This window comes from Lactuca saligna, chromosome 7 (genome assembly GCF_052625555.1).
Source record: "Lactuca saligna cultivar CGN05327 chromosome 7, ASM5262555v1, whole genome shotgun sequence".
NCBI classification, from domain to species: Eukaryota; Viridiplantae; Streptophyta; class Magnoliopsida; order Asterales; family Asteraceae; genus Lactuca; species Lactuca saligna.
Window position 1 is genome coordinate 41,373,295 of NC_136423.1, and position 22,056 is coordinate 41,395,350.

The window sequence follows — 22,056 nt, forward strand, 5'->3', positions numbered from 1 at the left end:
AATTACTAACCCAAAACTTATATTGGAACTACAGTTTCATCCCAAAAGTTTGTTACTGAAACTGTTCTCATATATAGTTTAGTTATCAAATAGCATTTTTCTCTAAGAGATGACTAGGCCTATTAATCTATATATAGCCACAAATGAATACTAAAACAGTTCTTATATATAGTTTGGTGTACGAGTATGTATTGTGAAGATCGTCCGGCCTTGTGTAACGTACTAACATGATGAAATGAAGTCTAAATGCCATAAAATGCACAGTTACTTACAAAGATGCCAACAAATGATATTTTAAATATATAACTAAAAACTGGCCAATATTATATTTGGATAGTAATTTTTTCTAAGTAGATGAAAACATGTATCTATTATTAATTATATCTAAAATTAACTAGTTATTTGGGTTGATCTAGTGTCTGATTTTTTCCATTTAGGCACCAATCAAAAGAACTGCAATTTATAGAAACAAGCCTCTAGTGTCTTTGTGGGCTATGTTTTGCTTCGTTTATATACATAAAATTTGTTTATCAAGCTTATGTTTCTATTCACATAAATCATAATCACATGTATGCAAAGAATGTCTCTGGGACTTTCCATATATCTCTGTGATCAAACCGGTCTTCCTGTTTTGAATATATGCAAAGAAACTATTTTCTTAACGCGAATCCAATGATTCAAAATTCCAACGCTGAAGTATATTGTTTTATGGACAAAGTGAAATAGATAATCTTGGTTATGCAAAAAATAGAGAGAGAGAGAGAGAGAGAGAGAGAGAGAGAGAGAGAGAGAGAGAGAGAGAGAGAGAGAGAGAGAGAGAGAGAGAGATTGTTTTAGAATTGTGGGGTTTTATTTTATAATTTTTTTTCAAATAATCATAAGAGTTTACTGCTAATAACAATAATAAATCCGTTCTTATATGTTTAAATATCTAACTAACAAGGGAAAATAATTTATAAGCACTAGGAAGTTTCAAAGCCATTCAAAAACCCCAATTATGTTTTGTTTGTTCAAGAAAACTCAACGAATTTAACATTTTGTCTAAAAAAGCCCAACTAAGTTACACATTTTTTCATTTTTCATTAGGGTCGACCGGCTAATGAAAGTCAACAAATGATATTGCTTATGACGTGGAATTATATATCGGGAAAATGACTTGTAAAACCAACGAAGTTTCAAAACCATTTAAAAAACTACAATCATGTTTTGTGTATTCAAAAAAAATCCAACGAGCTTAACATTTTGTCTAAAAAAAATTCAACGAACTTGAAGAATTTGAATCACTTTAGTCCATGTCATTAAATATAATGCAATGTCATTTGCCAACTAATTGTATACCTAATGAATATGGTTGTCTCTAATGAGAATTGAACAAAAGCGTAAGTTCGTTGTGTTTTTTTTAAAAGACAAAACATGATTTGAGTTTTTTGAACAGTTTTGAAACTTCGTTGGTTTTACACGTCATTTTCCCGATATTTAATTCCACATCATAAGGCATGTTCTTCGTTGACTTTCATTAGTTGGTTGACCCTAATGAGAATTGAACAAAAGTGTAACTTAGTTGGGCTTTTTTAGAAATAATGTTAAGTTATTTTCCCAACTAATAACTAAATAATAAATTTGGGCTATTAAGTCATTTTCTCAACTAATAACTAAATAATAAATTTGGATCGTAAGTTCTTCCCCAAGATAGATATAAAAAGCATGATTTACCTAAATTTAATGGTATTTTAGATGAACTGGTTATTTGATTTGATTTAGTGTACTTTTGTCTACATCACATCCATTTGAACGATTAGCAAAAAAAAAAAAATACAAATTATTAAAACATGCATCGAGTAAGTTTCTAAAACATTACAATTAGAAATGTAACTGTTAACAATTGATCCACGTATGTGTTTGTACAATTGCTAATACACTTTTATCAACAACTTATATATCCCATAGCACTTATATGATATTACAGATACTCCGTGTAGAGTAGAAATCGAGTCAACCAAACAATAAAACCTGTTCTTCATTCTACAAATTAAGAGACTCTTTTAAGATTCCCTTAATTTGTCTCTTTTTGTTTGAATTTGAAAGACTTAGAAGACGGCCAGTAATGGGAAGTGAAGCAGCAGCAGGGGTAACGACAGTCCAAATATTCTTTGCTCAAGACTTTACGAGCTATACTATGATAAACCAATTCACAGTAAAAAATCATTTGGTAATTAACTTTTAAAATTAATATATATTCTTTGTTTAAAACTTTATTATATGATGGGAATCACTTGAGGAGGAGGCAATCCTTAAAGTTGTTTTTGTGGGCACCACAAATCAACTCTCTCTTTCTATTTAAACATCTTAGAAGATGGAAGAGTATTCACATAAATTTAATCCCTGATGTTTAGATTAGAGACAAGATACTTAATTTGTATGTCGCTAGTTTTTACCTTGATAACAAAATTATGAAAATATAGATACACAACAAGATGAAGAATACAGAGCAAACCAACTCCGAAATTTGTACGGATTTACTCAACAAGGATATTGGGATCTGGTCGAATATATATTGAATGTGGTCGAATATATATTGAATGTGGTCGAATATATATTGGTGTCATGGGAGCCTTTACATTCTGATGCTGTGCTGATGGCTATAGCTCAAAATTTCCCTTGCGAACTCAACGTATATGAAAAATATATAGGTTTGTTCTTTTTTCATCTTAATTCTGCATGTTCCTTTACATTTTCAAATTATTTATAATAACGCTTCTCCACCAAAACCTCCATCTGCACACCGATTTTTATACTGTAGGGACCAAAAAAAAGTTACTTGAGAGACCAGCAGAAGTTTTCCAAAACTTGTCTACAACAACTGACAGACGTTCTGCATGTTCTCTATGCATTTCCATGTTGATAATCACCCCAATCATTTTTGGTAGGTCATGAGTTAATTTATCTTTTCTTGAACTTTTAACTTATTGGTTGAACATTCTATTATTAATTCTAACAAACATTCCGTCACGTAATGCAGTGACTGGCTTAATTTCTGTGTGTTCCAGGAAAATTTGTAACATGTTAGGTAAGATGATCAACAAGTACAGTCATTGTATTACAAAAAACAGAAGATAGAGAAAAAAAAAAAAAAAAAAGATCTATTTCTTTATTTGAGATGCTCATTTTCTTCTATGTTGCAGCGCCTCCATTCATTAAAGAGAGAGTTCGAATTCATAAAGATGCTATGAAACTGTTGTGGGATGTATCTAAGTTGATAAAGGAAGAAACTCACACCAGCTCTTACCATCACTATTACACAAAGCCAATTCTTGAAGCCACTAGACAAAATGCACACGAGTTTGTAGAAGAAATCGTGAATTGGTTCCCAGAGGCAATTTGGAGTGCTAACGAAGATGGTCACAACATTATCCAGTATGCTGTGATAAATCGCTCAGAAAAGGTTTACAACCTCCTTTATCAAATGAGCGAGCATCGGAATATATATCGAACAATCAGAGACTCTCATGGCAATAACCTGTTGCATCTAGCTGCAAGATTGGCACCTAACAACAAACTGAATCTTATATCGGGAGCAGCTTTACAAATACAACGCGAACTACAATGGTATAAGGTATGAATCTCTATATATGATTCAAAATCAGTATAATTGATATTAAAAGACGTGCCATAAGTATTTATCAAGCATGTGTAAGTGTAACACTTAACACATATTGCAATATTGTAGGAAGTGGGAAGATTCATTTGTCCTCTAAGCATTATGCAAAAGAACTATTTCAACGAAACACCTCAAATGGTATTCACAAGAGAACACAAGGAGTTGGTGATTGAGGGAGAAAAATGGATGAAGTCCACTGCGGAGTCCTACACGATCACAGCTACATTAATCATCACCATTGTGTCAGCAATTACAGTGCCAGGAGGAAGCAATCAGGAAACTGGGATACCAATTTTTACCAACAACACTTCATTCATAGTATTTGCAATATCAGATGCCATATCATTGTTCGCGGCTGTTACTTCATTGTTAATGTTTTTGTCGATCCTCACTGCACGTTTTGCTGAACAAGACTTTCTCATTAAGTTGCCTACAAAGTTGATAATTGGTTTGACTACCTTATTCATCTCAACAACAGCCATGATAGTAGCTTTTGGTGCAACATTGTACCTTGTGTTTGGCCAAGGGAACTCAAGGATTCTAATTCCAATAGCTGTGTTGACATGCCTACCAATCACTTCTTTTGTGACCCTACAGTTCCCGCTCGTCCTAGACATGATGAGTGTCACATATGGTCGTAGTATTTTTGGTGAGAACAGAAGTTTTTCTTACTCGGGTAGACAAATATTGATTTGATAATAAATTTGGAAATTAGAGATCGAAATGATAGTGGAAGTTGTGGTATGCATTGTAACCGTAACCTTAATTCATGGAAGATAATCTACTTATCTCATCATTATACATCGGTGTTATAAGAGTGAAACATGTAATTGTAGAAATCCTCTCCCTCCCTCGATAATGTTCATAATAATCTCTTCTCAAAAATAACAATGTACTTTATAAAATAAATCTTTGTACCCTTTTTACTATGAAACTTTTCCTTAAAAATGATAGAAAGTCGGCTTAATTTTTCAGCAAATAATAATTTCAAAAAAAATGGTTTGTCAATAAAATAGAAATGAAACAACCTTGTCAACGGAACAAATTATGTCATTTTGTCTAAATTAAGTCCAAATAAACAAGAAACAACCATATCAATGGAACAAAAAAATGCAATTTCTTGTCTCATTGAAAAAAGTCGAACAATGTGGTGATAAAGACATACTCCCAATCTTCCGTTTGTGCAAAAAGACATAAAGGCCCTTCTCATCCTTCTAATAAAACTAGCCCTAGAAAGGTAGTCCACTCCAATCCAGATCAACTACTATCTATTGCAACCAATAAACCATAAACATAGATACCAGCTACTATATTATCTAGTAAAACCAAAGATATAACATACATATGATCGTATTTACAACATAATTATCTAAATATAACACAAAGACAAGCAAAAAATCATTTTTTATGATCCAAAAATCATGAAGAAATCATTCAAAATTTATACATTGGTTAGCCAAGAAACTTCCATTCCTTCTCTCCAAATTCCCCATTTCCAATTCACTTCCGGCCACCGAGATGTACACCTTGAGATAAAGCTTTTCGATACATTAGCAACAACATCATGATGTATAAGCAATGAAACATCAACCAACCCCACACATTGATCCAACAAAGAAGCAACCAATGAAAAAGTCAACAAAGGGTCAACCAACAACAAATATGCACAAAATGATTTCAACCCTTTTCTCCCATCCCAAGTCTCCCAACTTTCCACATCATAACACGCCTCTAATTCCGACCACAAACTTGAGTTTATACATAAAGAATTCACATTCGGGAAAACCGTGAACACCTTCTCAAGGGTAAATTTGGAAATCCCAACTGCCCTTCTCTCCCACTTTCGTGAATCGACTGTTAGGTTTTCGACTGTTTTTGTAAATGGGAAGTTTAAGAGTAAGGATCCGATGTATAAAGACTCGAGCCAAAGGGTTTTTAAATTTAGGAACTTTTTGATTGTAAATGAGTCAGCATGATCAAGGGCAAGATGGAGATGAGATAACATGGGAGCTTCGATGTAAAGTGAAGTGGGTTTTATGCATTCGAGTCTTAGTGTGATGAGAGTGGGTGTGATTAGGGTTAAAGATGATGGGGCATTTGATACAGTCCAGTGACAGGTTTTGAGGTTAAGAAGGTTGATTTTGGGGAGTTTGAGACCTCCGACACCTACCAAGTTAAGAACTTGAAGATTTGGGAAGGATTTGTTCAACATGTTTAGGTCTTCATCGTCTAATCTTATGAATTCAAGTGTTAAAGTTGTTAGCATTGGCATTGGGTTCATGTTTTCTACTGATAGCCATGCGTTCTTCACCTCTAATTCAAGAAGATTATGACCTGCATCAATCAAAATTGAGTGCATCGATTAACTAGCAATCATCAACACCAGGTGAAATTAAGAACATATGAAGGTACATGAGCTTCCTAATTGATTGTCAGATCATAGAGGGGGGTTTTATCATTTCGCATCAGTAGAGAATTGAATTTTACAACATAAGAACAGCATCAGCAGAGGATGAAGAACATGAATTAGAATTCTTGCATATATGATGAACTTACAATACGCAGAAACTAGAGGCAACAGGTCCGATCGACGCCAACAAGATTGAATCCAAAAATCAGAAATTGAAAGCGATTTCAACCTTCCGCAAACCCTAGGTAGCCACTCCTTAACAAAATCTCCATGGGTGAGGTACAGATCATCATCCTCATCCTCAAAATCATCGTACGACACATTTCGGAGTGGTTTCTCGGTGCCTATACACACCGAATCGACAACCCTCAAATTCGATACAAGATTGAGGAAAATTGTCTTGAAAGGAGTAACAGATTGTGACGAACTTGAAGAATTCGATAACTTAGACCTTGATTTGATGTACCTTTCCAATGAACATTGAAGATTGATTGATCGAAGTTCCGGAGAGACAGTATCGAACGTCTTACAAGCTAGTCGGCAGCGAGCTACGTCGGCCGAGTCGTCGAGTCGACTCAGTAGATGGAGGGCTATATCATCGGGAAGTTTGTCCATGGACCGAGTGAGATTACACAAGGAAAGAGAAAAAAACGGGTTAGTACTTATGTCCCTTTATTTTACAATAACATCGTGTTATATTGGTATATATGTTATAAAAAGAATATTATTATTATTATTATTATATATAACATAATAATTTTTTTATTTTACCTAAAAAAAAATTATCAATTAAGACAAGAGAAATTGATCATAATCTTTTCTTTTTCTCAAAGTTTTTCCAAGAAAAGTTTCCATAAAATAGTTAAGAAATTGAAAAACGCTAAAAAAAAAAAGTAAATTATTGAAACTGTCTGTATGATTTAGTTAAAATTGCACGTTTGTTACCCAACTTTTTTTTGCACTTTGATCGTCATTGTAGTTTGATTTTGTTACGTTTTTTGTCTCTATGGTTTGGTCAAAATTACATGTTTGATCCTTAATCTTATGTATGTAAGAAACAAAAATACAACAAAATCAAACCACATGGACGATCCAAGTACTAAAAAAAACTAAAGACCAAACATGTAATTTTGATCAAATCATAAGGATAATTTCAGCAATTTATTAAAAAAAAAAAAAAAAAAAAAAAAAAAAAAAAAAAAAAAAAAAACCACAATTTTTTGCAAGTGGGTTGCTTGGGAATATGTAGATTTTCAAAGTTAGATTTGATTTTTTTTTTCAAACTCTAAAACTTTACAACTCTTTCATAATTCGAGTTGAAATCTTTTTATTGTTTTCTTTGTAATTTCATTGACATATTAAAATTCAAATTTGGATGTCCAAAGTCACATTTTTAGCTCCAAAATAGATTAATCAGTGAAAAAAAAAAAAACAAATTTGTTAATTCATGAAGTCCGTATACAAACTACGTTTGAGCTAAAAAAATCATGATATTCTTTGTAACAAAAGATTTCTATAGAAACATTTTGACAGGTCGTCCATATTTTTCCGCGTGCCACATAGAATTTGCACGTGAAGACCTACGGAATTTCCAAAAGAAAAGAAACGTTTTGATATTCTTAAATTACATTCCACAAACGGTCCCTATGGTTTTGTGAATATCATAATTTCAATCCAAGTTTTCAATTAGTGTCCACCGAGTCCGTGTGCTTTCCAATTTTTGCAATGTGAACCCAACCTAGTAACCCATTTGTGCTTCTCTCTCCCAAGGTGTGTGTTCATATATATATATATATATATATATATATATATATATATATATATATATATATATATATATATATATATATATATATATATACTAGCCGTCTACCCGCGCAAAGCGGCGGGGCACGTGAGTTCTTTCGGTGATATGTTTCCATTACAAAATTGTTATGTTAAAAAAAAGTACATGTTGAAGACAATATAATCAAACTATGGTGTTATTTGTTACATCATGCATCAAATAACCAATAAAAAGCAACCAGTCAAGACAATACAAAATATTAATCGTGCAATACTTCTTTATACACCACATTTGCTGTATAAACCCCATCACCTTTTGAATTTTCGTTAGGCTGTACTAATACTTTTGTATTGCAACGTGAAACCCCTCTGGACAATGCAACATAAAGTTGTCCATGCGAGAATACTGGTTCTGGAAGATAGATACCTACATATGGAATTGTTTGTCCCTGAGCTTTATTGATTGTCATTGCAAAGCACAATCGAATAGGAAACTGTTTCCTCTTTAGCTTGAATGGGAACATATCATCATCAGATGGACATAAAGGAATCTTAGGCAAAAATATCCTTGTTCCTGCATGTTGACCAACAGCTATTTCTGCATCAATAACATTTTGCTGAAAGCTTCTACATATCAATCGGGTGCCATTACACAACCCATTTGCTGGGTCAATATTCCGTAACAGTATTATCGGACATCCAACTTTTAATCGAAGGTAATGCGGAGGTAAACCACTAACACTGATCGAGTTTAAGAATTCCAACGGATAGAAGCCATTTTTATCATCTATGGCTTCATCGACACTATAGTAAATTCTCTCTTCTCCTTGAAATCGATCGATCATGTAATCGTTAATCGCATCGACACTATCATTTTTTGTAGATAATATTGCCCGCGATATGATATAATCTGATTCAGACCTATTAAATTCCAATGAGGGAAACACTGCATCAATCAAAGAATCTAATGATTTTTCTTTATCAGTGTATGGAATGACCATATCATCAGGGATGCGAATAAAACTTCCGTCCACTGTTTCTTCAACTCCATCACCAACCCGTAATAGAAAGTTTGAGAACCATGGATCAGTAAGTGCTCTCATATTTATTGTTAACCGCAACTTTATAATCGAAGACCAAAGAGGCGACATTCGTAGGCTAGAGTCTACAATTTGTGCTCGTGTCCCACGTCTTACGACTGGCAATACTTGTCTAAAATCGCCTCCCAGAACCATTATCTTTCCACCAAAAGGGAGTGCCACCCCAGTGATATCTTGCATTGTCCGATCAAACGCCTCCACCACCTGTCGCTTTGCCATCGATGCCTCATCCCATATGATTATTTTTGCAAGCCGAAGTAGTTGAGCGGTACCGCTTTGTTTTTGGATTCTACAGAATGAGTTATTATCTGGAGTTAGAGGAAGTTTGAAACGCGAGTGAGCTGTTCTCCCCCCAGGCATGTTATTAGCCGCAACACCCGATGAAGCTGTGGCGAGTGCAATATGACCAAGTTTGCGTATATTAGCAAGTAAAGCTTTGTACAGATATGTTTTTCCTGTTCCGCCAGGACCATCTATGAAGAACACTCCTGTACAATCAGTACACACATGCCTCATGATCTCATCATATGCATATTTTTGTTCAGGATTGAGAAACTCTTTGGCACGCAAATGGTCATCTTCCACAATTATAGAGCATTCTTCTTGTACCTCTCGAAAAACTCCAGACTGAAAATTCAAATCGGTGTTTACAGTCGGGAGATCAAAGTTATCAAGCTTGTTACCCATAGACTGTAGGAATACGCTTATGTCTGTAAGGACCATATTTTGTACTCGATTGACATTATCGTATTGTCTACTATAATCTTCGGAGAGAGAATTGTAGTGGGAATTCCATATCTTGCGAACATCTCCAGGATCACAAAAAACTAATATCGTTGCAAACAACCTTCTGAGAGCATTTGGAAACTGAAACAAGGAGGCCTCTACAAGACACTGCGATAAACTATCATCTGTCTCTATTAACCCTCTTTCAAGAGCCGCTTTTCGAAATGTGGGATGTCTTACGTTATTGACTGTGTACAGATCTTCAAAACATGTAGGACCCCTAACATGACATAATAACACACGTAGATAGTATCGCTCACCTTCAGCAGGATTTGCAGAAACCAAACGACCAACTGCTCGTGATACTTTTCGAGGATTCCATAGACGCGATTCTTTATTCCATGTGAAGTGTTTGGGAAAATCTTTGTATAAATATTCTCTTGCATTAACGTTATCTTTATTCATCTTGAAAAATGCAGTCAACATTGATCTCTTATCTTTCTCCCTCTCAACAACTGATTTCATTGCATCATCATCAGTGAACCTAACCAACTGTTGGTTTGGAAGATGCAATTGCAAAGTGATCACATTAGGGTGGATTTGATTAAGAGAAAAGCTAAAAATTCGCCATACTGCTTCTGGAGCGGAGACGTATCGTGCATCCTGAAAACGTTTTATCTCATTGATAACAACAGGTTGTGCATCTGGATCAATATGGATAACTTGCTTGTCGTGACCCTTGTAAATATACTTAAAGATGTATTTCACTGATGTTATACTCGAGCAAACCTCAACATTTAGATGGCAGTTGAACATCATCAACAACTTTGGGTTATATGGGACAACCCATCTATTATCCATCATAATACCTTGTTTATTCACAGCAATTCCATTATCTCTCCTTCGATAAACCGGATATGTGTCCTTTCCTTGTGTTGTGGCTTCGTTGAATTGTCGAGGGTATCTAAAACGACAGGTTGGTGGATCACCTTGCATACAAGAACATTTTTTGTTTAATGTACCACAAGGACCATGTATCATGTGTGATTTGACCAGATCGTGTAGTATAGGATACTTTGTCGGGTTTGGAATTTCGGCACACACATACTTGTCATAATGGTCTGTATTGGTGAGCTTCCATTCAGGTTTCATTATTAAGAGAAAATGAGCATGTGGTAAACCACGTTTCTGGAACTCTATTACATAAACATATGCACTCACCACACCAAGGACGTGCCTCTTCAAGAGTTGTTCCTTAAGGTCATGTAACTTAGCACGAAAAACTCTTGCAACCAGATCTGGTCTATCTTGTGCTGTTTGAAAATGAAGTAACTCATTTTGGATTTCAGGCCAATTCGGATTGCACGTTATTGTAAGGAATATATCAGGTTTCCCTCCATCTTGAACTAAAGCCATAGCATCGAGAAATCGTCTTCGCATGTCACGAGGACCTCCGATGAAACTTGCTGGCAAAACAACACGTTGCCCAATCATACTTGCTTGTACCTCACCGGCATTGACACAATCCACAACACCTTGGTATAACTCCGCTCTTATTGTAGATTGGTTTTTTCTACAAAATTCCAAACGCGAAGTCTCAATCTTGATGTAGATATCTACCACAAATTGTTGTAATAATCTCCCTCCTAACATAATTACGTTCAAGTTTGATCGAATCTGCAACTTGTAACAGTAGTACTCCCGCATAGTTACAGTTTTCCTACCCGTTCTTATATCAGTCTCTACATAATGATTAAATTGAATAAATTATATCAATTTTTACATTTGTAAAATTTAACAATATTAAAATTGTGGCTATGCGTACCTTCTAGATCTTCATCGAAGATTTGGTCGTCATTAACCATCTCATTGAATGAAACCCCTTGCCTTAGTATGTTAGAATGCCATCCAGGCTCACCATTTGGAAAGAATAAAGGATAACACAATGGGTCATAACATCCCCAATAAGATTGAATTGTTTTTGGTTTGTCGGACCTTCCATATACTATAATACTTCTTTTATATGCGGTTATGTTGTCATTGCCTTCAATCCAAATACCAGCAACCTGTGAAATTATACAATAGAAAAAATATGATTAAAACTGGTACGTAATTTGCATAGTTATATTTAATACATGAAACATCTTTTTTCTCAAAAACATATGTACATAATTAATTTCAAACCTCGGATGTGGTTGGCCGGTTGTACACCCTTTGGTCTAGTTCTACTGATGCATTTAAAGTGACTCTGTAATTGTCGAGCGGTCCTAGATCAGCAAGGCTACGAAATATTGCAACGTATGGGTTTGTAGCAAGAACGCGAGTCAAAATTTCAACAATTGGTTTAGCAAGATTCTTCCATTCGAGTCTATTTGACATCTCAGCTTCAACATCGTAAAAATACAATTGTAAGAACTTAGGTTCATCCTTTTTCCTTGGAACTAACTGATCGATTCTATGGTATATCCCTCCATTCACACAAAAAGTGTATACCCCAGATGTCATATTGGCCATCGATTCATCCACTTCTACGCCCATTGATGCAAATGAATAGTTGGTGTTGTATGCACGTATATTCTTTCTAAACAATTTGCCTAATTTTGTTTCTGAGGTGAAAAGATTGTGTAATTCGTCAGGAATAGATGAGTCTGCCAACTTTGTCTTTCCACTCATGCAACAAAAGCCAGCAGATTCAAATTGTAGTCGTTTTGCCCCACAATAACTACATATATCATTGAACTTCACCACACGATGTTTTTTACGGATACCGGCGAAAACAAAACTATATGGATCATCCGAGATGCTACCATTTTGTACTGATGGAGTGACATTGCCATGGATACAACCTTGTGGATCTGTAGACATTTTATTCATTAGTTAAATGTAATATAAATAAAATTAAAATAATTACACATAATTATTAGCCAATATATATGATATTTTTCGGTAAAAATCAAATACTGACCTATTGATGTTGAAATTTGAGTTATCAATTCATCGCGTGGAGGTAGTATTACGTCAGGCTGACTTTGAATACCTACGTATAAACAAAAATTTCTCATTAAGAATGTAAATTATGAAAGATTATGGTTAAATGTAATGTTGTACTACTTAGATTGTAATATGATAACTTCAGACATAGTTACCTGGTTTTGTTATGGTTGGTTCCGTCTGACGTTGATAAGGGTTTCTATTATAAATCAACTTTTTTTGACCAAAATCCATTACACATGTAGGAGATGCATTGGTAATATCCACCAGATTCCTATTTACTGTTGGCACATTTGACAAAAATGTTGCGTTTTGACTATTTCCTTCCCCATTAGCTATTCGTCTCATTTTGTTTTTCTCCTTTCGTCGTTCGTAACATGCCTTATTATATGCTTTTCGTTTTTCTGCAATATTTTTTTAAATGAATAATGTATAACGATGATATACTAATAATGATTGTAAATATGTGATATACCTTTTGTATTTTCTGCATCAATTTGGATAACATTATTATGTTTATTTTCTTTACCGTCAAACCTCATTGCAAACTGTAAAACACACAAAAAAATGTATACTTTATTTTATACATAACAAATCAAAAAGTATGATTATTCAAATACGAAATTTATTACCATTTGTTTTTGTTATAATAGTTTAGATCAAAACCAGATTTTATTTATGTGTTTCTGGTAATGTGAATGGTCTATAAGGAGATGATGCTTGAGTTGCCGACATATATTGGTTTGATGATACTTCTTTTCTTAGGTGAAGCTAGTTACTTTGAAACACGTTGCATCTAACTAAAAAAATACTATAAATAGTAGACTTTTTCATCATATAGTACTTGAATAAGAGATAATTTAAAGTTAAATACACATACCTGTTTGATTTTGATGAATCCGATAGAGCAGATGGTTTTTGTGAAGCCGATAGAATATATGTAGTTTATGCATGTACAAAGGAACACAAAGTGAGTGTGAATGGTGTATAATCGAGAAAGTAAAAATCGTAAATAGTAAACATACGCAGTAGCAGACTGTAGAACCGATGAAGCCTTCTTATATGTTAAATTATAATTATAGAATATGTTTGCAATTGGCGCCTATGGTTCATCTACTACGCAAATATCTCTCTCTCTCTCTCTATATATATCTATATATATATATATATATATATATATATATATATATATATATAGGTTAAAAGTTTGTTATGAAAGGATTACATATAGTTCATACTTATGTGTATATTTATAATAAAATTTGAAAATTCGTAATCCATTTTGATTTACTTTTATCTTATTAGTTGAAAAGTATTCAAAATTATACCGGGAAACAAAATAAGATTTTTTGTTTTGAATTGGTTTTACATGTAATTCAATTTTAATTATTATTTTTGTAGATTCTTAAAAAAAAAAAAATAGGAATTGCATGAATTGAGTTCGCATTTGGTTTTGTGGGTCAAAACAGTTCGCATAAGAAGTTCACGATTTGTTTGAGGTTAATTGATTTTGATTTCGCAAGCTTGGAGTCGGAGATCTGGATTGTGTTCGCGTCTATGGAATGCGAGGAGAATTTAATGGTGATATTCAGTTCGCATTTGGTGACACAAGTACGTGGTTGATGATTTTTGGTTGGTTCGCATTTGAAATCAGTGGGTTTCGCATTTGGGTTCGTATCTGGGTTTCTCAAACAACTGAAATGCGAATATGAGACAACTGATTAATTTCTCAGTTAATGCGATGAAATGCGAATGAACTCAAAGACGGATGGATGCAAGATGCGAAGAACTTGAATGAAAATGCGAAGTTTTTAATGTATAAATTCGAATTGTGGAAGAAAGCTAAGAGTTTCGCATTTGGCCCCTGATCTTTTCAAGAAATAATATAAGTGGTCCAACTACAGGGATGCGAAATGAAAATTCTGCACTTGTCTTTTTATGACCCCATTTTGCGAAGTTGGACCACTTATATTATTTCTTGAAAAGATCAGGTGCCAAATGCGAAACTCTTAGCTTTCTTCCCCAATTCGCATTTATACATTAAAAACTTCGCATTTTCATTCAAGTTCTTCGCATCTTGCATCCATCCGTCTTTGAGTTCATTCGCATTTCATCGCATTAACTGAGAAATTAATCAGTTGTCTCATATTCGCATTTCAGTTGTTTGAGAAACCCAGATACGAACCCAAATGCGAAACCCACTGATTTCAAATGCGAACCAACCAAAAATCATCAACCACGTACTTGTGTCACCAAATGCGAACTGAATATCACCATTAAATTCTCCTCGCATTCTATAGATGCGAACACAATCCAGATCTCCGACTCCAAGCTTGCGAAATCAAAATCAATTAACCTCAAACAAATCGTGAACTTCTTATGCGAACTGTTTTGACCCACAAAACCAAATGCGAACTCAATTGATGTCATATGCGAACTGATTTCATATATGCGAACACAATTGATTTCATATGCGAATCCACATCCATCGATATGAAACCAATACCAGTTACAAGCAATTATATATATATATATATATATATATATATATATATATATATATATATATATATATATATATATATATATATATAGTAAGTCAAAAAGAAAATAAAAACACCACATTCACGAATGAAAAGTTAACAAATTAACAAAACCAATAATAAAACTTAAAACTGATAAAAGATATAATGTGGTAAAACCATATGTGTTAAAAGTTCCACAACTGAATTGAAAACACGGGAATTAAAAAAGTTTTCAAGAAAATCTTTTTCTAATACTCTCTCATCAATATCTAGCTCTAATCCTATCAGCTTCATACATTTGTGGTTCAACATCAAAGTCGGTTAAAACAGTAGAAACCAATAAATTACCTGCAAAAACATGAAACATGTGGCATAAAATTTAATAATATGTATTTACAATTTGGAATATGTTGATATTAATATAAATTATATACTGATCATATTTTTTAACTGACCCAAATTGTTGTGGACCAGCTTCATGCAAGAAACATAGAGTATGGATTTGTTGTATGTTGCAACAATAACCTTAATCATAAGGTTTGCTGGTACGTTATACAACAATAACTTTGTTACGTTCCCCCTATTAAAAGGTAATGCTGTTTAAACTCTTATAATGAATGATAATAAATTTAATAAAAAACTATGTTGTTTTAATTTTTTTTTAAATACATATATACTTACGTCTCATCTTGGAGAATTAACTCAAATGATCGCAGCTGTCTGATTCGATTTCCCCATACTATTCTTCCAACCACATCTAAAAAACATATTTTCTTGTTAAATTTATAGTAGATGATATAAAAATGATTAAAGAAAAGATATAAATATACCAACAAGCCTTCTTTTATTTGTATGATCTTGTGCAACAGTTGTGACAGTAGACACAATTGGATAAAGTGGATATCCACTGGCAAAATCGCTTACTAACCGAGTAAAAGTTGTGGCATGGTTTATCATTATCGCCTTATCACTGGTGCAGATTTTGTACTGTTGGTACATTGGATTGTCCAAATGGTATTCATCAACTTGGAAATGTTGCACAGAGAATACATTTCCTTTCAGATTCATGTTTCGATATCCGGGCACTAAATGGCGAGGTATGATTGCTAATATTTTTTCTCTCTGGTGTAAATAACAAAATGGTAATGGTATTATTTACAAAATTAAACTTTTAATAGAAGTTGAATATTTTAATTGGAAAAAAACCTTACCTGGCGATCTATCATCCACAAGAGCATCCTGTTGTTTTCCATGTCCTCCCAAACATACAATACTCTAACACTTGTAATGTTCCACCATTCATATATTTGCCCCAAAGCAGAAAATTCATTAACAGTAGTATGATAAATATCCATTTCAACTGAAAAACACTTCAGTTAATAATTGCTATACTTGATGGTTTTTCTAATACATATTGCTTGTACTATGAAATAAAGTAAAAGTTCAATACCTGTTTGATTCTGATATAGCATATAGAACAGATGGTTTTATGAAATCAATGGAACAAATGGTTTGATGGTAAAGTATGGAAGCAAGATTCGTAATCTTAAATACGTATATATGTACAGATTACAAAACATGTTTGTTATTAATGGATGAGATAGATTTAATGTATATCATCAGTTTTTTTTTTAAATGACAATTTAAAAAATCCTAATCAGTTTGGATAGAATTTGAAGTGCTTATCTGATAAGCACTATGATAATTTCGAAGTTAGTGTTATCTTTTTCTAATTAATAATGATATAAACTGTAAAGATAATTTCGAAATTAATATGTTGACTAACATTGATCCTTAAAATTTGGGATATGAATGGTTTTGAGCGGGAAAATATTGACACCTGGGTAACCCTCTACAATAAATACCTATGTTTGCTTCTCTGAAATTCGATAATGACTTGATTCTTCCACCTGGGAAGAAGGTATGTTCACATATTTTTTGTTTTCTCTTTTGATTTAATTGTTACGTTGTAACTAATACTACTTTTGACATAGAAAAACGGCCATAATGTCGAACTCAAGTAGCATTGTAAATAAGCAGGAATGTGAACAAATCATCCTTCAACTTTGTATGCATGAGAAACATGAGAAAGAAAAGAAAAGGGAATGGGCATTGCTAAATTGGAATTGGGATGAGGTTATTGATATTCTAAGTTCTGAAGATGAAAAGCTGGATGATGAAGCTGTGGAAAAGTCTGACACATTAGATTCAACAAAACCAAAAACTTTGTCACCACCACTGAAGAGACCCCGTGTCAAAGTTCAAAGCCGAAACAGATGTTATAGGCTTCGTGATGAAGAAGATGGTGAATTTCCTGTTGATGTCGGGTAAGATCATTTGTACTTTGTTTTACAAACGATCATGAAAAACTGTTTTTTTTATATATTTCAAGGATCAAGAAACTTATGAATGCCTTAAATTTTATTTTTTTGTCAGGAGTGGTTTGATTACTGTTGCAGCTGAAAACCAGCCATCTCAGGATGATGAAGATGCAGTTGTTAACACCTAAGTTTTTTTAGTAGATTTATTTGATGTTGGAATTTTTATGGTTGTCTTTTTTTTGGATTGTTTCAAATAAGTAACATGTTTTTATGGTGTTGTTTTTCCTTTGCTATTACATTATTATTTTCTGGGGTATAAATGCATGCCTTGTTTTTATGTCTTTTAAAAGGCAACCAATGTCACACAATCCATAGGTATTTATTGTAGAGGGTTACCCAGGTGTCAATATTTTCCCGCTCAAAACCATTCATATCCCAAATTTTAAGGATCAATGTTAGTCAACATATTAATTTCGAAATTATCTTTACAGTTTATATCATTATTAATTAGAAAAAGATAACACTAACTTCGAAATTATCATAGTGCTTATCAGATAAGCACTTCAAATTCTATCCAAACTGATTAGGATTTTTTAAATTGTCATTTAAAAAAAAAACTGATGATATACATTAAATCTATCTCATCCATTAATAACAAACATGTTTTGTAATCTGATTAAATGTCACACATATGACATTTAATCAGAAAATCGATCATTCTTCAAATATGACATTTAATCAGAAAATCGATCTAAAAATGAGACATTTGGTGTTTATCGATTTTTCAGGGTCGACGGGTTGTATGAAAAGCGAAGGCTGAGTAATTGAAAATTAGAGGATCGATGGTTGCTACTAATTGCTTGTAACTGGTATTGGTTTCATATCGATGGATGTGGATTCGCATATGAAATCAATTGTGTTCGCATATATGAAATCAGTTCACATATGACATCAATTGAGTTCGCATTTGGTTTTGTGGGTCAAAACAGTTCGCATAAGAAGTTCACGATTTGTTTGAGGTTAATTGATTTTGATTTCGCAAGCTTGGAGTCGGAGATCTGGATTGTGTTCGCATCTATAGAATGCGAGGAGAATTTAATGGTGATATTCAGTTCGCATTTGGTGACACAAGTACGTGGTTGATGATTTTTGGTTGGTTCGCATTTGAAATCAGTGGGTTTCGCATTTAGGTTCGTATCTGGGTTTCTCAAACAACTGAAATGCGAATATGAGACAACTGATTAATTTCTCAGTTAATGCGATGAAATGCGAATGAACTCAAAGACGGATGGATGCAAGATGCGAAGAATTTGAATGAAAATGCAAAGTTTTTAATGTATAAATGCGAATGAACTCAAAGACGGAAGAAAGTTTTTAATCTTAAATGAAATCATAGTTTCCTAATAAATTAATTAACAAAATACTTAACCCGAAAACAAAATCGAAAACCAAAATATAACCACATAACGTGAACCCACCAAACCAATTACGAATGTCAAAGAAAGACACATGAGAATTAACAAAAAAAAAAAAAAAACTTTCATTCACAAATGGTATAATGCATAAATAAAGCTTATTTTTTTCATTTACATACAAAATATTAAGAACAAAACACTCCCATGTTCTTGTACATGATACATACAAAACAAAGAAGAAACTATTATTCATATGGTACCTTCAAATATAAGAATGATACAATAGTCAAATATGTATATGATAAAATTTGAAACAAATCAATCCAAATTCACAAAATTTTGTCAGTTAAATTTTTTTTGTTGTCTGACAATAAATGAAACCAAAAACTTATGCATTGCAATTTTCAAAAACAAAACTTACAAATGGGTTTACCCCAAACAATAACAAAAACTTACATATTGCAACTTTAAAGAAAAAACTAAACATTCAACTACAAGAGCTCTAAAAACCCAACAAGAAGATCATATTCAGATCTTAAGAAGCTTACCCACGATTTCTTTGAGATGTTGGTTTATATCAATCCATTTCAAGTCCTGTAAACACACATAAACACAAAGTTAGACATACGCATAGATACAGGACGATGGTCAGCAGCACCGGAATTTTAGAAGGATGCATAGAGGAAACTAATATGTGGAAGCTATGAGGTAGCTTTTTGATAGAGAGACAGAAAGGGGAAGTGCAAAGAACGATAACAAAGGTGGTGGGTTTAGCAAGCATTGTTATTTTTCTTGAAAACAAACATTAATTAAATGGATAAGGATTCAACAACTACAGTAAAATGATAGAGTAATAAGATATTTCCTTCATTAACTGGAGTCCATATCAGTACAGATAGTTGAAGATATACCTGAATTGATACAGATAGTTGAGAAATGTCAAAAGGACACAAATACCCTTAGTACCACTTAAACAAGAAAGCTTTACTCTAGATACACTTATACAAGAATATTTAATATACAAATGATTACCCAAAATGTAGACAAACATCAGAACCTGAAATGGAGAGGAAACACCGGAAATTGAGAGTAAACATTGACGATTATGTGATCAGCAGCACCGGAATTTTAGAAGGATGCATAGAGGAAACTAATATGTGGAAGCTATGAGGTAGCTTTTTGATAGAGAGACAGAAAGGGGAAGTGCAAAGAACGATAACAAAGGTGGTGGGTTTAGCAAGCATTGTTATTTTTCTTGAAAACAAACATTAATTAAATGGATAAGGATTCAACAACTACAGTAAAATGATAGAGTAATAAGATATTTCCTTCATTAACTGGAGTCCATATCAGTACAGATAGTTGAAGATATACCTGAATTGATACAGATAGTTGAGAAATGTCAAAAGGACACAAATACCCTTAGTACCACTTAAACAAGAAAGCTTTACTCTAGATACACTTATACAAGAATATTTAATATACAAATGATTACCCAAAATGTAGACAAACATCAGAACCTGAAATGGAGAGGAAACACCGGAAATTGAGAGTAAACATTGACGATTATGTGATCAGCAGCACCGGAATTTTAGAAGGATGCATAGAGGAAACTAATATGTGGAAGCTATGAGGTAGCTTTTTGATAGAGAGACAGAAAGGGGAAGTGCAAAGAACGATAACAAAGGTGGTGGGTTTAGCAAGCATTGTTATTTTTCTTGAAAACAAACATTAATTAAATGGATAAGGATTCAACAACTACAGTAAAATGATAGAGTAATAAGATATTTCCTTCATTAACTGGAGTCCATATCAGTACAGATAGTTGAAGATATACCTGAATTGATACAGATAGTTGAGAAATGTCAAAAGGACACAAATACCCTTAGTACCACTTAAACAAGAAAGCTTTACTCTAGATACACTTATACAAGAATATTTAATATACAAATGATTACCCAAAATGTAGACAAACATCAGAACCTGAAATGGAGAGGAAACACCGGAAATTGAGAGTAAACATTGACGATTATGTGATAAATGACTGAAAAGAACACTTTAAAATTGCTAACAAAAACCTGTATTGTTAGAGAACGTTTGTAAATTAATAGTGTTTGCCTCCTGGTTCTGCAATAGAGAGAGAGAGAGAGAGAGAGATGGTTGGAGACCTATGACCACAAAAAGAGAAATTCTCAAATTCACAAAATTTTGTCAGTTAAAGAGCACTAACCTTGAAATCGTGTTGGATCCTGGTCCACTGTGACACTTGTGAAAATGGTTGTCTGAGGTTTCTAGAGAGTCGAGTGCGACCAGCTGTGAGTAGTAGATGGTTAGGTCTCCAGGTATGTGTGTAAAATGCGTAACACTTACGACCTCACAGATAAGAAATTTTTTGCAGTCAATTGGTCATATAAGGGGATGGGGCAGAGATATGAAGAAAAAGATTCGTTCTAGACTTGACCGGTGCAATCGATCAAAATCAAATAATTAGAGAATAGAACAGTAGCATATGCTAGATGTCGAGAGATGGGGGTTGTGAACGGTGGTAAGATGAAGTGCGATGATGATGAAGGTGGCCTGTTTGATGGTAGTGAAGGTTATGTGACAACAAAGTTTACTGATGGTGTTGTGATGTTCGATATTCGGGTTTCTAAAGGAGATATGCAAGAGAAGAGAAAGGCAGAGGTGTTTAGCAGCGACTGTAATGGTCTCAGTGGTCAAGGTGTGGTGGGTAACTGCGTCGAATATGGGAGGAATTTTAGAGTATTTAATAGAGAGGGAGAGAGTTCAAGGAGAGAAGAGATGGCGACTCATCTAGGGTTATTCTACAAGGAAGGGCTATAGATACTAAGATAAGAGATGATATATAAAGTTTATCTATAGACCGATTCAATTGGCAAAATCTGAGGAAGACGGGTTCTTCTTTGACCAGTTCAATTTGAAGAAGAAAGCCAAAGCCTATTCAATATGTACGTAATTCATGTTAACCGCGTAAGATTTGGTATTTTTCTATGCATAAACTCATTGTAAATAGCGTAATAAGGGTTATACCTCTTAAAATTTAATATTATTTTATTAATGATTACTTGTACTAACAGCTTAATGGTTTGGACGTCTTAAAAAAT

The 22,056-nt window shown here is 33.5% G+C and overlaps 5 protein-coding genes and 3 long non-coding RNA genes across 8 annotated transcripts; 2 read left to right on the forward strand and 6 right to left on the reverse strand.

The window, feature by feature from the left end:
• The first annotated feature begins 2,388 nt into the window (after positions 1 to 2,388).
• LOC145003962 (uncharacterized) lies at positions 2,389 to 4,459 on the forward strand. The gene is made up of 4 exons (XM_078962864.1): positions 2,389 to 2,923; positions 3,020 to 3,067; positions 3,183 to 3,613; positions 3,728 to 4,459. The coding sequence occupies exons 1-4, from the start codon at positions 2,719 to 2,721 to the stop codon at positions 4,352 to 4,354; spliced, it is 1,311 nt and encodes a 436-aa protein (XP_078818990.1). The 5' UTR covers positions 2,389 to 2,718; the 3' UTR covers positions 4,355 to 4,459.
• Positions 4,460 to 4,941: 482 nt separating this feature from the next.
• On the reverse strand, positions 4,942 to 6,728 carry LOC145006346 (F-box/LRR-repeat protein At4g29420-like). Its single transcript, XM_078965435.1, has 2 exons — positions 6,215 to 6,728; positions 4,942 to 5,992 (listed from the first exon to the last, which is right to left on the reverse strand). Exons 1-2 carry the CDS (start codon positions 6,681 to 6,683, stop codon positions 5,100 to 5,102), a joined length of 1,362 nt encoding a protein of 453 aa, XP_078821561.1. The 5' UTR covers positions 6,684 to 6,728; the 3' UTR covers positions 4,942 to 5,099.
• Positions 6,729 to 6,835: 107 nt separating this feature from the next.
• LOC145006859 (uncharacterized) lies at positions 6,836 to 13,305 on the reverse strand. The gene is made up of 8 exons (XM_078965892.1): positions 13,291 to 13,305; positions 13,146 to 13,218; positions 12,826 to 13,074; positions 12,645 to 12,716; positions 11,864 to 12,534; positions 11,505 to 11,745; positions 8,349 to 11,421; positions 6,836 to 6,839 (listed from the first exon to the last, which is right to left on the reverse strand). The coding sequence occupies exons 1-8, from the start codon at positions 13,303 to 13,305 to the stop codon at positions 6,836 to 6,838; spliced, it is 4,398 nt and encodes a 1,465-aa protein (XP_078822018.1).
• Positions 13,306 to 15,385: 2,080 nt separating this feature from the next.
• Positions 15,386 to 16,550, reverse strand: LOC145005533 (uncharacterized). Its single transcript, XM_078964620.1, has 5 exons — positions 16,407 to 16,550; positions 16,026 to 16,317; positions 15,877 to 15,952; positions 15,651 to 15,775; positions 15,386 to 15,543 (listed from the first exon to the last, which is right to left on the reverse strand). Exons 1-5 carry the CDS (start codon positions 16,548 to 16,550, stop codon positions 15,458 to 15,460), a joined length of 723 nt encoding a protein of 240 aa, XP_078820746.1. The 3' UTR covers positions 15,386 to 15,457.
• An 89-nt stretch (positions 16,551 to 16,639) lies between these two features.
• On the forward strand, positions 16,640 to 17,960 carry LOC145005534 (uncharacterized). Its single transcript, XM_078964621.1, has 2 exons — positions 16,640 to 17,522; positions 17,632 to 17,960. The coding sequence occupies exons 1-2, from the start codon at positions 17,203 to 17,205 to the stop codon at positions 17,702 to 17,704; spliced, it is 393 nt and encodes a 130-aa protein (XP_078820747.1). The 5' UTR covers positions 16,640 to 17,202; the 3' UTR covers positions 17,705 to 17,960.
• Positions 17,961 to 19,306: 1,346 nt separating this feature from the next.
• Positions 19,307 to 20,037, reverse strand: LOC145005930 (uncharacterized). Its single transcript, XR_013662719.1, has 2 exons — positions 19,964 to 20,037; positions 19,307 to 19,842 (listed from the first exon to the last, which is right to left on the reverse strand). It is a non-coding gene; the product is annotated as an uncharacterized LOC145005930 (long non-coding RNA).
• Positions 20,038 to 20,237: 200 nt separating this feature from the next.
• Positions 20,238 to 20,500, reverse strand: LOC145006216 (uncharacterized). The gene is made up of 2 exons (XR_013662838.1): positions 20,427 to 20,500; positions 20,238 to 20,305 (listed from the first exon to the last, which is right to left on the reverse strand). It is a non-coding gene; the product is annotated as an uncharacterized LOC145006216 (long non-coding RNA).
• A 200-nt stretch (positions 20,501 to 20,700) lies between these two features.
• LOC145007603 (uncharacterized) lies at positions 20,701 to 21,883 on the reverse strand. The gene is made up of 2 exons (XR_013663005.1): positions 21,162 to 21,883; positions 20,701 to 21,058 (listed from the first exon to the last, which is right to left on the reverse strand). It is a non-coding gene; the product is annotated as an uncharacterized LOC145007603 (long non-coding RNA).
• Positions 21,884 to 22,056: the final 173 nt, after the last annotated feature.

What these genes read in the sequence shown, in the direction of transcription:
- LOC145003962 (XM_078962864.1), top strand. Translation starts at nt 2,719, where the DNA reads ATGTTCCTTTACATTTTCAAATTATTTATAATAACGCTTCTCCACCAA. An exon ending in GAAAATTTGTAACATGTTAG is followed by an intron (nt 3,068 to 3,182) that starts GTAAGATGATCA and finishes TCTATGTTGCAG; the next exon opens with CGCCTCCATTCATTAAAGAG. An exon ending in GCGAACTACAATGGTATAAG is followed by an intron (nt 3,614 to 3,727) that starts GTATGAATCTCT and finishes GCAATATTGTAG; the next exon opens with GAAGTGGGAAGATTCATTTG.
- LOC145006346 (XM_078965435.1), bottom strand. Translation starts at nt 6,683, where the DNA reads ATGGACAAACTTCCCGATGATATAGCCCTCCATCTACTGAGTCGACTC. An exon ending in GCCTCTAGTTTCTGCGTATT is followed by an intron (nt 5,993 to 6,214) that starts GTAAGTTCATCA and finishes TGATTGATGCAG; the next exon opens with GTCATAATCTTCTTGAATTA.
- LOC145006859 (XM_078965892.1), bottom strand. An exon ending in TGATGCAGAAAATACAAAAG is followed by an intron (nt 13,075 to 13,145) that starts GTATATCACATA and finishes AAAATATTGCAG; the next exon opens with AAAAACGAAAAGCATATAAT. An exon ending in ACCGGCCAACCACATCCGAG is followed by an intron (nt 11,746 to 11,863) that starts GTTTGAAATTAA and finishes ATAATTTCACAG; the next exon opens with GTTGCTGGTATTTGGATTGA.
- LOC145005533 (XM_078964620.1), bottom strand. Translation starts at nt 16,550, where the DNA reads ATGGATATTTATCATACTACTGTTAATGAATTTTCTGCTTTGGGGCAA. An exon ending in TGTGGATGATAGATCGCCAG is followed by an intron (nt 16,318 to 16,406) that starts GTAAGGTTTTTT and finishes TATTTACACCAG; the next exon opens with AGAGAAAAAATATTAGCAAT. An exon ending in TTAATTCTCCAAGATGAGAC is followed by an intron (nt 15,776 to 15,876) that starts GTAAGTATATAT and finishes ACCTTTTAATAG; the next exon opens with GGGGAACGTAACAAAGTTAT.
- LOC145005534 (XM_078964621.1), top strand. Translation starts at nt 17,203, where the DNA reads ATGTCGAACTCAAGTAGCATTGTAAATAAGCAGGAATGTGAACAAATC. An exon ending in GAATTTCCTGTTGATGTCGG is followed by an intron (nt 17,523 to 17,631) that starts GTAAGATCATTT and finishes TTTTTTTGTCAG; the next exon opens with GAGTGGTTTGATTACTGTTG.